At 34.4% G+C, this 15,419-nt stretch overlaps 2 protein-coding genes across 2 annotated transcripts in view; one reads left to right on the top strand and one right to left on the bottom strand.

The window, feature by feature from the left end:
• The window catches only part of LOC117119771 (spatacsin-like), a 64,169-nt gene that overhangs the window by 25,346 nt on the left and 23,404 nt on the right, over positions 1-15,419 (top strand). The window contains exon 18 of the mRNA XM_033264660.1: positions 6,700-6,772. Within this exon, the coding sequence (XP_033120551.1) occupies positions 6,700-6,772 (73 nt within the window). The remainder of the gene's footprint in view (positions 1-6,699; positions 6,773-15,419) is intronic.
• Positions 7,036-15,280, bottom strand: LOC117119772 (E3 ubiquitin-protein ligase TRIM71-like). The gene is made up of 2 exons (XM_033264661.1): positions 15,194-15,280; positions 7,036-9,791 (listed from the first exon to the last, which is right to left on the bottom strand). Exon 2 carries the CDS (start codon positions 9,767-9,769, stop codon positions 7,307-7,309), a length of 2,463 nt encoding a protein of 820 aa, XP_033120552.1. The 5' UTR covers positions 9,770-9,791; positions 15,194-15,280; the 3' UTR covers positions 7,036-7,306.

Raw genomic sequence — 15,419 nt, 5'->3', positions numbered from 1 at the left:
GCCTATCGCAGACCACCTAACCTTCGTGATATATTAGTACGATCTAAATTCAAGAGGCAAACTAACTCTTGCGACAACCGTAATTTGGGTAGTCATTTTTGTGGTTCATCATGCAAAACATGCTCCTTGCTTGATTCTACACAATCATTCAAGAGCAACCAAACAAACCACATATTTTGTATAAGGCAATCAATTAATTGCCTCACCAAAAATGTCATTTATCTCATATATTGTAATATTTGTGGTAAACAATGTGTCGAAGAAACATATAATATACATATACATATATATAGATATATATGTATATATGTATATGTATATATAGATTAAAAGGCAAAATACTGAAAAACAACAATGCTGTGGGAAACAATGGCTGGATCTCAGTAGAGATACAAAAATGATAAGCAACAGCTAAAAAGTAAACGTAAGTAAACAGCCAGAAATAGAACCAGAGCTTTCGGACAACACTAGTCCTTCCTCAGTGGCGAGTGAGTGAGGGTAGAAAAAGCTAGATGGAATAGAATTTCATGCAAGCATGATTGGAAACAATAGGCTGGGTGAGATTAGAATAAACAGCCTAAACAAGTAAACAGGAAGGCCAAAGCTAAACTTTAGAGGCAAGCCTCAATAAATAAGCCAAATGATTTATTCAGAATAAATTGAAATGCCATGTATATGGATATATATGTATATATATAAATATATATATATGTATATATATATATATATATATGTATATATAAATATAAATCAAGATAGCCCTAAATCGATATAGGCCCTATGTTTCATGTTGTTTGTTGAATGGTCTTTAGTGATATTATATTCTAATATGACCACAACTTAAGGAAGAACACTTTGTCACCTACAAAGTTCAGACCCGTATACATTTATATTTCCGCTCTATATCCAAATTTCAGGAAATTATACGTTTTATGCATGCACTGACGTGGGAATTTTTTTTTATGTTGTTTGCTGAATGGTCTTCTTTAAAAATATAACAGCCTAATATGACCACAACACAAGGAAGTTCATTCGTTAAATGTTTAGTAGATAGTACAGAAAATTATGATTGTTTATCAAAATCATTATATAAAGGGTCGGTGGCCTGCGGATTTTAGCACGAGAACGCGTAGGCGTTACTCCATGCTGAGCAAGGATAGCTGTTCTATAGCTGGGTACTACATTCCGGCTAAAAAAAACTTTGTCTTTCGGTCTCCGCCTTTTGGCCTTTTTACATCCTGATTGATGCGTCGGGGATAATAGCGTTGTGTTCGTTGACAATCAATAGAAAATTCAAAATTAGTGAATGGTAAAATAATCGAACTCTCCTTTCGCCCTCTGCTGGATCCGTCACTGAACTCATGAGTACACTTCCTTTTTTCCCTCTTTCTTTCTTCCCTTTAACTCTTCTCACTTTTTTTTTTCATTTTTCGGCGTGCCTGACAGGGGTGGGGGAACGGGCCCCTGTGGCCCCCCGCTGGATCCGCGCCTGAACCTACCTAGGCATATAGGTTGGCAAATCAGACAAACTATGCTTAGCCCAACTAGCCTTCAATTATATAAAATTATACAAACTGTTTTTGGTTCAATGTCGTAATAATGTATGTACGAAAGTGCGTTCTATTGTTGGAATATAATAATATATTGCTTATGTCTTTGATTTTTTTCTCTATATAATGGCCTAAAGAATGAGATAAAATTACCTGATCTTTTTCAAGAGGAGAAAACCTTGAATTTTGAAGAACTTAAAGGTCATTAAAAACTCCTCAGATGTCGGGAAAGCTCATTTCCGGCCATCTAGGAATCCAAATTTCCCAGGACCCCTTTTAATGTTGGGGTTTTTTTTTTAGACATTTTAAACCACCCTCTTTCATATCCTGGATCCGCCCCTGGCTAGAGTGCATTTCCCTTGTATTTCGAAAATTGTTTATAAGTACACAATGCTTTAACCAACACATCGTTAATCAGGGATGCAAGATGACGCTCAGTGTATAAACAATTGATAAACTTAACATTTACTCGTGAATTGCTAGGTACAAAAACGTAGGCTAACATTTCCAAATCGTTATTTTTGTACTTTTTGAAAAGCGTACACACACTTTCAACCCCCTTCCCCCATGGCCCAGCGTACGTTTTGTACGCGTGTGAAAATGAAGAAAATAATGGATTTTAAAATATTCCAAACCTGTACGCTTAAAAAAATAAATAAAATAAAAAATAAATAAATAAAGTTAACTTAAAACACAAACAACACGATAGGATATAAAGTTTGAGAGAATAATTGGTATACTGTACTGTATTTCTGAAGTGCCATTCGTTTTAGGGTTGCTACAATCAGGAGTTACAATCGATCCAACAACGGAAAAGCACTATCTATTTCCTTACATTCCAAAAAGGAGGATTTTGGATGCTATTTAAAATTTGCTGGAGATTGAAAAATTAACTGTGTGATCAATCTGCAAAACAGATTGATCACAAAATCAGAAGCATGATCTCAAACATCAGAACCCAGCTTTTATTGTTTAAAACTGTCGGGCCCCATTGAATGAAACTACGGTATTATAGTTTATATTATGTTTTGTTTAAACAATGTCGGGGGTGGGGGGAGGCCCTCGCACTTGGGGCCCTGGCGTTCCCCCTCCCCTCCGTCAGTGCCCGAGTGTGACGCCACTGATGTAACAACTGCTGATTGTAGCAACCCCAAAAATGAATGGCGCTTCAGAAAATACAGTACAAGTATACCAATTATTCTCGCAAACTTCATATCCTATCACGTTGTTTTTTATTGAAGTGTACAGTTTTTTTAATATTTTAAAATCCTTAAGTTAACTTTTTTTTAAAGTTTTTTATTATTTTTTTTATTTTCAATGAAAATTCAATGCGATCGTTAATATTGACCTTGGTACAATGTAAACCTGTAATCATAATGACTACTTATACAGAATTTTACTATATTAAAGGCCTAGACTAGGACCAGGCCTCCTACTATAGTACAGAGGCCTAGTCCAAGACCTTGTTGCAAATCCCAGCCCACATAAAGCCTAGCATATAATGCCTAGCATAATGCAGGCCCGTAGGCAGGATTTTCGATGGGGAGGTGCGTTTTGCAACCGAAGTGGACCTCACGATGGGCGACTTCCCCGCGAGGGTGGGGCGAATCTTCTGGAAGCTCTGACAAATTATCATTTTGAGGGCCTTTTTTAATGGATTTCTAAAATCCATAATTTGTAATATCCTATTTAAATTTTCATTCATTTAAGTATTGTCTAGGGACCTACAGTAAAAGCAGGAGAAATAGAGGGTGGGGGTGAAGGGATGAACTTGAGACAGATGGTCAATACCACCTCAGCCCCATGATTGGAGCTGAGGTGAGAAAATTCATGATTATGTCACCTCAAAATGGCCGGAAATGGCACTCTCAGACAATTATGATTTTTCTTTTTTCTGCATTTTCTTTTATAATTTTAGGGGGCTCTTCTCCCTGAAAAAGTAATGTTATTTGTCCTGTACATCTGCATGCCTATAGATAACATTCTTCATATTATGTAGATCAATCTGCAATCACCGGAGACGAACAAATTTAAGCCTACGTTTTGATAAATTAGACATTGAATTTTGCAATTACATTTTGATTTTTACATGGACTTTTGCTGCGTATGGCACCCCATAATAAAGTACTATAAAGACAAATAAAAGGTTATGACCTATGCTTCAATTGGCAGATGTTTTAAGCCTACAACTACAGTAACTAGCCTAGGCCTAGACCCTAGTATGGCTAGGCCTAGCCTAGCACTGCAGCAGTTAGCCTACGGAGCCACAGTGCTTATTAAAATAAATATTGTACAAACAAATATTTTATGTAAAATTTAGTGTCTATTATGGCCTTTGTCAAGGATTTGGATTGGCACCAATGCAGTTTTTGAAATCTCTAGGCCTAAGAAGCCTACACAGTAGGACCTAGGCTAAGCCTAGGCCAGCAAAAAAAAAAAAATGCCCCAGGCACCTATCATCTATAAAAATTAATATTAAAACTGAGCATAAACTATAAAAGAAGTGCATGCTTTTTCTGGAAATGTCCAAGTTTTGGTGTGGCTCTCAGTGTTAAATAAAAAATTCATTGGCCCTCCGATACATTTTTATGGCCACCCTGATCAATGTGATAGGACTAGTTCCTAATTTGCTCATGTGCTGCACATGCCTTAGAAGCTTTCACAAAAGTACACTGTAATATTTCTTCATAGGTGTCATAAAAAGCTGTAGCTTGGCAGTCGGCTTCTTGCCTTCCATCCTGGAGTTCTGACATCAAATCTTGCAATGTTGGAGGAATGAACATTTCTATATTTATATTCATTTTTTTATTTAAGTGAGAAAATAATTTTAGCTATATTTCCTCCGATTTTAGGACTTCTATGTAACACATCTAGAAACCTAAAATTATTGTACATTTATTTATTTGGCAATTGACATAAAAAAAACATACAAGCATAGTAAAATTTGGTAAAAAGCAAAAATACATTAAAGTGTATAAAAGGTTGGATTGGATTTATTTGGTGTAAACACCAAGGATAGCCCACGAAAGTCTAGAAGAAGACTTATTTCCAGTGGGGTCCTTCTGGTGGTGATTGGGCAGTACACCGGGAGACAATCCCCTACAATTCCGAAGAGTGTACTGCGTTCTTTAACGTGCACATGGGCCATCAATGCACACAGGACCAACAGCTTAAATGTCTCATCCGAAAGACGGTGCGCTATTATAACTTGTATTTCAGCCTTCCAGCTGAAATACAAGGAGAGGCAGCGATGGGAATTGAACCGGGGACCTATACTGCCGTGATTCGGAAGAACTCATTATAAGCCAAAATCATAGTTTTAAGATATTGAGCAAAACACGTTTCTTGTTAACCTTTTGTTATGGAAATGAATTATATTGAGTCTATTTCGTGAATACTTACAATGAAAAAAATGTACTAATTACACAACAGAAAAACATACTGACGTACTTTTTTTATATATTTTTTTCTATAACCCAGTCAAAATGGACATAATGCGCTTTTCCAAATTAAAACAAAAGTCAATAAAGAATGAAAACTCTGATGTTAGGCATTATATCCAGTTTTGCCAGTAGAATGCATGCATTATTCTTTACTTAAAGACTAAGGAAAAATTACAAATTAAAGTCAATTGTCACCAGGACTTTAGAGGTTTAAATTCCATTATGTTTAAATTACTTAGAACAAAACAAAATAGAAAGTTTTGTTTATATTATTTAGCAACATTATCACATTCACTCTCATAAAATATTTACAAAATGTGTCTGATCTGATTTAGTAAATGTTGTATTTCCCCTAAAATATGGTATGGTACATGTAAAATTTAAATTAAATACTATCGTTAACCACTACAGAAAGAACAAGCAACAACACTGTCAGTAAGTTTTTTACAACATAAATAATCAGTTTATTTAAATTCACTTTGAAGAATACCTGCCTTTCAATTTAATAAACAAAAAATAAATACCCAACTTCTAAACACCCATTTATAAATTTCTGTTTCCTTAAATTATAAGGAAGTGTACTCATTTAAATATAGCTAAATATTTTAAATGTAAATTTAGCATAGGTATTATATCTAAATTCTAAGCATTGGCTTAATTGGAAAGTCTAAGTAAAACATTTTTAAGTTTGATACGTATGTATTTTATTTTGTTTGTTGAATGGTCTTAATTATAATAATAATATTAATATTACAGATTAAAATTTATATTATGGCCACAATTTGGTCATGGTCATATTGCAACTTATTTATTAAAAGATGAAGAACAATGCATTCTTCTTTTATTAATTGTACTTTGATCAAAAACAAACTTGGTATTATGCCTTATTATGCCCTTCCACCAGCTAGGGAACTAATTAAATATGCATCATTGTCTTCTGTGATTGGTTGATTGCTTGCTTTTCAATGCTTGGTGGATATATATATATATTTTTATACCTCCATGATATAATGCACTCTTCCGGATTTTTTTTGCTTTGGTGGATGGATATAATGCGTAACTCTTATATTAATTTCATATTTATAAACATTTTTCATTTTTTAGGGTATATGATCAATTCACATGATAGATTACATCCATAGGATGCCACTAAGCCAAAAACCTCAAAATTCTCAAAAATGGATATAATGCATTTTTCCAAATCACGGCAGTATAGATCTCCACGATTCAGCGCACACACAGTGGCTACCACCAGATTAGCCGGCTGAGCTAAGTTAAAATGTCCTAACAAAAAAAGAAGGAAATTGTTGCAGACAAGAACATTCTTACAGTACATACTCATTGTAAATTTAATGTAATATTTCTTTTAGGTAAATTGCATGTGATAGGAATATAAAAAGCAGCATCATTTATTATTAAATTCAGTATTCTGAATATGAAATTGTCCCTATTTTTCCTACAACCTATCTTATAACTACCATGTGCTGTTGCACAACCTGTCACATAGCATGACCTGAACCAATACCTTACCAGTGAGCTGTTTTACTTGGCTGTGTGTATATATTTACAGTTCATGTACAACATAGTGGTTTATATTATGTGAGCACAGCAATATGCACAGCAATTAGTAGTTTATATACCTTAATAATAATATTAATAATAATAATAATAATTGCATTATTCATTTTGCTTCACTTTCTCTACAGGCTTACTTGCCCTTTGACATGTCAAAAATGTTTCTATGGCAATCAACAAATGACCTAGCGATCAGGGAACCAGGTAGGTGTCATCTATTGTAATCAACATTAAAAAGTGTTTAATTTTTTCTATGTAAAAAATATATATCAAGGAAATAAATTCCTTGAGTGCAACTGCCACCCAAGATATCAAGGTTTAAATTTAAATTACTCACATAATTGACCAATATTCACTAAAAAAAATTTTTTTAAACCATTTTTAGAATGCATGCATTATTCTTTACTTAAAGACTAATGAAAAATAACAAATTAAAGTGAATTGTCACCAGGTTTAAATTTAAATTACTCACATAATTGACCAATATTCAATAAAAAAAAATTTTTTTAATCATTTTTTTTTATTCACAAATATTCCGCTACGAAAATTTAAAAATTTGCTGTTAGAAATTTTAAAAACTTTAATTGCATACTCAAGAACTGTAGAAGTTGTGTTATTTAAATTTTCAGTAATGGCTGATAACATTATTCCTTTCGAATGTTGAAAGCATTAACCTATTAAAATATATACAAAATTAAGAAATTTTTTTTTTCTTCAAATTCTAATATTTTTGACTAATTAAATTTTGTAAACTCTAAAACAGTTTTGTGAAGGGCAGACTTTTAGCAACATTCCATCATCAGTAGCTACAATGCTTTCCCATTGGAATTGGCCCAAGTCACCATAACATGGGACGAGTTTCACCACCTCTTTGCTATCAACCTCCAAGAGCACTGTTATTGTCTGTTCAGCATCAAAAACCGCTAGGTGACCTTCAGATGTGATGGTGATAGCAGCAGGCATATCAAAGCTGTCATCACAACACCCAAATATCTTTATACATTCTCCCTCCTCATTTAGCTGTTGGACACGGTTGTTATAACGATCAGAAATGAATATTGTGTCATTATACAAGCAGACATCTACAGGAGTATCAAATTTGCCAGGTTCCTTCCCTCTTCCACCAAACTCTTGGAGTATTTTTCCATTGTAGTCCAATATAAATAGCATATGGTCCACACTGTCAGTTACATATATACGTCCATTGGTATCTACATCCAAACCAATTGGCTTTTTCAGTGTATGAAGGGTGAAATTCTTCAGTATTTTTCCTTTTGTGTCTAGGATTTTGATATGCTTACTGTCTCTAAACAAGATGATGATGTTATCATCATGATCGATAACAAGACTTGAAGCGCCATCAGCATCTACCAAAATTGACCCAATACATGTGTGTGTCATGTTGTACTTTTGAATGCGTTTGTTGATTGATGTGTCTGCCACATAAATGTTGTCATTGCTATCAATAGCAAGGGCTGATGGTCTAACTAGTTTATTGACCTCAATGTCAGTTCGGCCCACTGCCAAGTACTGTCTGACAGTAAGTGAGATGGGACTACCATTCACCACTGTTTTATTCATGCCAATATACAACTTATGTTCTCCTATTTCAGTTGGAATGTACCTGATATTGTATATTTTGTCACTCTCTTGTACTACGTCACATCGAATGGTTCCCCCGCTGGGACAGTCTAACTCGGCCTGTATTGGTAGCTTGGCAGGCATAGGTCTTGCTTTTCTGGATAAATCAATGGCTGTTAGTGAGACTTTGGATGGTTTCTGATAGACTTGAGGATGTACTGTGGTTTTAAGTTTACATATTGGAATACTTAGAGGACTGTTTTTGATGTGTACTCCATCAAGCATCACATGGGCAACATATACTCCTGCAACTTTAGGCTCAAACTTTACTTGATATGAACCGTTTTTCATGTCGTAAAGATGGTAAGGCTCATCGGTAGATGTTTTTGGAGCTTTCAGAATAACATTAATGTTCATTCCTCCATGATTACATTTTAAACCTCTGTAATTCATCATGTGTATATTTACTGTACATTCAAGGTCTAAGAATGCTATAGTGTCATCACAGTAACTTAAGTATGGTATTGCAGAATTGAACTCTAGCTGTCCAATACCACTTATACAACCTATAAGTCTATCCTTAGCATACTCTGCCTTGCTGAAACTCATCATTTGTGGACCTATAACTTGTTTGCTTGCTGGAGGAACACTCAATTCTTTCATTGTCCCAACCATGCTGTTTTTTATTTCAGCTATATCTTTATCATCATTATACTTTATAGCCATACTAGCCACACTTTCCATTTGTTTAAATCTTTCCTTTAAAGCAGAAGCCTTTTTATTTTGGAATTCTACATATTCCTTCATTTCTTTGGCGTACTTGTTAGCTTGTTCCATGACTGTTTGCTCTCTTTCTTTGATTATGTCATAACAGCTTTGAAAGAAATCCTCTATGGTACCGTGGACCATTTTTGTTGTTGTCTCAATCTGTTCCATTTCTTTTGCCTTGTTCTGTTCTAAGTATGTCCACTGTCTACTAATAACCTTCATGTCACGTATACTACATTGCAACTCTTTACGACATTTTTCTGCTGCCTTTGACAAGTCAATCACAGTGTGTCCATTAGTGGAAGAATGGTCCTTAACACAAGATTTGCAGACTGCTTTCTGGCATGAATCCTTTGTACAAAAGGACTCTATCTTCTCTTTATGAGTTGGACACACATGGTTGCTCATCAGCATATTACTTTCACCATTTTTAAATTTCAAGACAAGATTATCACAAGAGATAACTTCATGTTCATCTTTGTTTTCATCATGCTCTCCACAGCAGTCCTTACAGAGAAATACTGAGCAGTCTTTACACCAGACCTTTGCCCTGTGATCATTATCACATTTCTGACATTTTGACATACCTCTGGTGACATTATTGATGTCAGTTATAATCTGTGGTAGTTTATTGTCTGGCAGACCATCAATGCCTGACACCGGCACCACTTGTTCCATGCCACAGTCATCCATAGGACATTTGTAGGTACTCTTTTCAGTTACTGTCTTTTGAACACAGCTCTTGCAGATGGAATGGAAGCATGCCATATACTTAGCTGTGTGATCATTGTGGTCATATTTCTGCTGACATTGGCTGCAGTGCGTAATCTCATGTTCTTCTATTCCATCCATCTCTGTTGTTAATCTACACAATCTAAAAAAAATTAATCATATGCTTTATAATTGTGATACTAGGGTAAACAAAATTATCATTAATTTTTACTCTCAATAGTGTTCTGTTTGTCTTCCTTATCCATACTTAAAATGCTTTCTGGTGGTTTTAGATACAGTAAGCCTATATTTTCTTTAGTCTACAGTGAGTGTATTTTAGTTTCTATTCTCAGTTTAGATACAGATTCAAATATTTCTGTTTTACATCCTGTGTGGGTTTTACAGTAGTAGTTTTTTTAAAGATAAGCATAGACACTTTGGTATTATTTGTGGCAAAGACATACCAAATCCATTCACTCATTAGAATCCGTCTGTGGGAGATATAGGTCAATTGTTAAAAGTTCAACATAATTTTTAAAATCTGTTTGAAGGCGAATCTTTTTTTATACGTTGTTTAACGAACAACTCCGACAACATGATTTATTTTGAATACAAACACAACTTTTTTCATGCCACGAAAAGTGGAAATTTTTAAAAATATTTTTATGGTTTATTTTTTGATATATATTATTATTTTTTGATATATTTATGGTTTATTTTTTGATATATTATTATTTTTTGATATATTTATGGTTAATTTGTATGTAACTGGTTTTGTTTGGTAATGGAATTACATGACACTGTAACGAAATTACATGTCCATTTACTGATTAGAATAAAACATCATTCAAACTTTCCAAAATATTTTTAAGATGTATTTTATTTCATAACCTTATACAAGACTTTCTTTTACCTTGTTTAGTGAACACCCTGACCCTTATACAAGACTTTCTTTTACCTTGTTTAGTGAACACCCTGACCCTTATACAAGACTTTCTTTTACCTTGTTTAGTGAACACTCTGACCCTTATACAAGACTTTCTTTTACCTTGTTTAGTGAACACCCTGACCCTTATACAAGACTTTCTTTTACCTTTGTTTAGTGAACACCCTGACCCTTATACAAGACTTTCTTTTACCTTGTTTAGTGAACACTCTGACCCTTATACAAGACTTTCTTTTACCTTGTTTAGTGAACACCCTGACCCTTATACAAGACTTTCTTTTACCTTTGTTTAGTGAACACTCTGACCCTTATACAAGACTTTCTTTTACCTTGTTTAGTGAACACTCTGACCCTTATACAAGACTTTCTTTTACCTTGTTTAGTGAACACTCTGACCCTTATACAAGACTTTCTTTTATCTTTGTTTAGTGAACACTCTGACCCTTATACAAGACTTTCTTTTACCTTGTTTAGTGAACACTTTGACCCTTATACAAGACTTTCTTTTACCTTGTTTAGTGAACACTCTGACCTTTAATAATGGTGATTTATATCGAACATGAATACAATTTATTTTCCGCCACGTAAAGGGATTTTTTTGGATATATTTATTGTTTAGCGCAGTGGGAACGGTTTGGTATCCCAACCTTGAGGTCGGGGTTCCAGTCCCCTCGCTGTGCATATCACTTGTGTCCTTGGGCAAGGTACTTTATCTGCATTTCTTCTATCTGCCCAGGAGTATAAGTGGGTACCTGGTAGGGTAAAATGCCAAAATGCGCTGATGTAGCTGCTGCAACTTTATGGAATAATCCTCCAGGGGTGTTTGTGTTCCATAGGTGTTTGTGTTCCATAGGCGTTTAATCCAATGACCGGGGGTAGTAGTGTGAAGCGCTTAGATTCCTTGTTGGCTTTAAGCGCTACATAAATCAAACATATTATTATTATTGTTTATTTTTTTTATATATATTATTATTTTTGATATATTATTATTTTTGATATATTTATGGTTTATTTGTATGTAACTGGTTTTGTTTAGTAACAGAATTTCATGACACTGTAACAGAATTACATGTCCGATTACTGATTAGAATAAAACATCAAACTATCCAAAAACAATTTGTTCATATAAGCGGTTTGGTGCAGCAGGAACGGTTTGGTTTTCCGACATCGAGGTCATGTTTCAATCCCCTGCTGTGCATTTCGCTTGTTTCCTTGAGAAAGGCATTTATTTGTGTTGCTCCTCTCCACCCAGGAGTATAAGTGGGTACCTGAGGACGTTTGGGTGCAAAATACGCTAATATATTTCATGTGGCAAATTATGGAAATTCCCCTATAGGCATTTTTCTAATGGTTGGCGTATTTTTCTAATGGCTGGCGTAATAATGTGGAAAAGCGCTCTGAGAATATAAAAACGTACATGTTATTGTTATTATTATATTAGTTAGTGTTCTTTTAAAATTGTATCAGATGATTGTAATAATGGTCATTTCCTAGTGGTTCCAAAGAGCTTGTATCATGCACATAAACCACTTAGGAAGTAAGTAATCTTCAAAAACTTTATCTGGTTTTTGTTGTTGTGGATTAGTAAATTCAATACTATTTCCATCATATTTCAATAAAAAAATACAATAGAAACTCTGTTTACACAATAAATAAGAATGCAAATAACAACTAATAACCACACAGCACAGCAACAAAGCATGACATCAATAAAAATTGTAAGATATACAAATTTAAATTATTAGTTTGTTTTATTATAACTATTAAAAAAAAATGTGCTATACCAAGTTAAATAAGAAGGAAACCTTTAAGAATCCTTTTGAATTGCGCTATATGCACATTTGGCATTAATTGGCAAATATTTCCAGATTCCTTTTGACTGGAATTAGGAAGTCATCATTATTGTGGTTTTCACAGTGAGCAGTAAAAAAAATATAAAGCTGGTAAAATATCATATTTATATTTGTACATAAAAATAGCAAATTCATTTGTCATACATGCTAACATTTGAGTGATAAAAATCAGAACAAAATCAGATATATGTGTTTCTTCGTTGATTCTTAGTATTTTAGCACTACACGCCAACCGAGGGCCGGAGGCCAAGTGGGGGTGGGGGGACTGGGTTGGGAGAGGGTGGGGTGTCCCCTCCTTCTTGTAAGGTGGGGGTCCAAGAGAACGATCTTCAATCAGGAGGCAAGACTCAAATTCAGGAGTCTTCTGATCAAATAAGGAGTGTTGGCATGTATGATTTGTATACATGTTGTAAATATCCAACACATTATATTTTACAAATAATGATTTTAGTTGCACACAGATATGACCTATCTTTTGACCTATGACCTATCTTTTGATAAAACCAATGTATTTTATGCACTGCTACATTTCGAATTACTTCTAGTAAATCTTCATCAGGAACTGAAGCTGATTCTGGTTTTTGTTGCTAGGTGATTTGTAGCGCCCTCTACTAGCCATACTGATATGTTTTGCCAGGAGACCTTTTCAGGAACTAAAATTTTGTCATACATGTGTACGTGTGGGATAGCCAAAATGCCCTCTCATCTCTGTCAATGGTTTTATTACTGTTTGTAATCCATAGTGCTTCCTTTATTATATGTTTCTGTCATGTGTTTTTGCCCAGTAATTTGGCTTCTCTAATTAGGTGTATGATTGAATTTGGTCATATGGTCAGTAACACTGGATTTGTGAATAATTTGTGACTTGGATTTTCTGGATGAAAGTGTTACATCTTTCCTACGAAGTAGGTTGTTTGAACTGTGATGCTGTTTATATTGAACAGACATGAAGAATGTTTAAACATTTGAACTGTGATGCTGTTTATATTGAACAGACATGAAGAATGTTTAAACAAAGACCAGAACAACAAAAATTAACAACATTCTATATTGTGGCAAAAACAAGCCAAATCAGTCACTCCTCGCAAAAATTGATTTTCAGTTATTAATACAGGGTTAAAAAGTAAAATGAAAGTTATAAATAAATGGTGAAAGAATCATATAAATGAGGCATTTTGTTGTGAAGTTGGGTTTAAACGTACGGCTGTTTTTTCAGTACAGGTATTTGAGAAATCAGCCTTCAAACTTTACAATTTTGGGGTGACCATCACCAAATCACTAAAAAATATTATTTTAACATCAAAAATGAGGAAAATAGCAACATAGCATGATGTATCTATATAATGGGATAAGTTTAGTTCACTAAAATAGATTTCTAAAATTTTGACATTCCGGCATGTTTTGGACATTATCTCAGAAACATGATTTGTGAGGACTGGTTTGGCTTATTGTCTTCGCCATATATGCTCCATTATGCTACATCACCCAGGGCATTATGTGGAGAAAATTGTGAGGCCCAATAAAAAAAATTATTAGTTTATCACCCTCGCACACATATCTTCTGTGGCACACTGAAAAAAAATATTTTTTTTATTAAATATTTAGTAGAGTTAGTAGTCATGTTTTACTATGAATATCAATGCACCAGCAAATATACAGATATTTGGCTTTAGCAAAAAAACACTTTTCTTGCCTTCTTGATAGGGGGATAAACAAATAACATTTTACGTCGTGGCTAGAGATACGGTACCGTATCTGAAATTCCGATCGCTAAAGGTACGGTAAATGATATTACGTCATGATTAGCCAATAGAAATGACCGACTCGATTTTGGCTTTTTTGCAAAGTCGACGTCGCGATCATGAGAAACGTGTGGTGCGAACAGTTATGATCAAATTTATGTCATAATGGCCCATTTCATGTACTTCGATTGGGGCTTATCACAATGTTTGGGTTAAAAGTCCTTATTTCTTATTCTTGCGTATTTTATGGTCTACCATAGAGAATGGTCTACTATACTAAGCGTAAGGCTAGGTTTAGGCCGAATTCTAGGCCGAATACCCGCCTAGGGGCCTATGTTTATATAGGCGTACTACTAGGCTAGGCTTAGGAGGCACTAGTTATTATTGCTGATTGAAATAGCCAACCAAGCAACATGGCGATTGTAATTATCAGTGAGAGTAAACTTTATTTGTAGTAGTAGTATAGGCCTACAGTGCGTATACTACAGGGAATTTTATGCACAGTAGCAGGGGTAGCTAACCTAGCTTCTACTATTAAAATAGTTCACTCTCGCTTGATGTCGGCAAATCTAGCAAAACTGCTATCCTTTTTATTTGCTATAGGGCCTTGGGCTACAGAATATTAATCACAGCTTGTCAACAAAACCCGCGAACAAACAAAATTTCTTATCTTCGATCGTTGCTAAAACCATCTAAAACACACACTACTCTTGCAGCAGCTGTGCACTGAATGACGTCACGCATGCATTGGCGTTTCTATTGGCTAATCATGACGTAATATCATTTACCGTACCTTTAGCAATAGGAAGTTCCGATATGGTACCGTATCTCTAGCCACAGCGAACATTTTTATAGGGCCTAAAATATTAATATGGTATTACTGTAAATAGAAAGATTTTAAAAATAGTTATTTGTGGAATAGGTTAATTGGTTGAGAGTATTATTAGAAAAATAAGTAAATTTCCATTTCTGTTAATAATAGCTCTTTAAAATGGATTCAAACTATTCTCTTTAGAACACTCACCTTAGGATTCTATCTGGAATCTCTTCATAGGAAAATCCCCTAGTGGTTGTGGTTTATGTAGCGAGTAAGTATTGTGTAGTTCTGGATGGTTGGCTCAGTTTGTATAGCCTTATAATTCCTTAGTGACAATTGACCTTTGAGCTATTCCATTTTAACATACAATAGTTATTTTTTATAGATCTATTCATCACACCCAATCGTAATTATTATAGGTTGGTTGGGTGCT

The sequence above is a fragment of the Anneissia japonica genome, unplaced genomic scaffold (assembly GCF_011630105.1).
Source record: "Anneissia japonica isolate Jap-2015-1 unplaced genomic scaffold, ASM1163010v1 scaffold724_len3256291_cov202, whole genome shotgun sequence".
Lineage (NCBI taxonomy): Eukaryota > Metazoa > Echinodermata > Crinoidea > Comatulida > Comatulidae > Anneissia > Anneissia japonica.
Note: the sequence above shows the minus strand (reverse complement) of the source record. Positions and strands in the feature narration are given on the sequence as shown.

Coding starts and splice junctions, on each gene's coding strand:
- LOC117119772 (XM_033264661.1), bottom strand. CDS start 9,769: ATGGATGGAATAGAAGAACATGAGATTACGCACTGCAGCCAATGTCAG.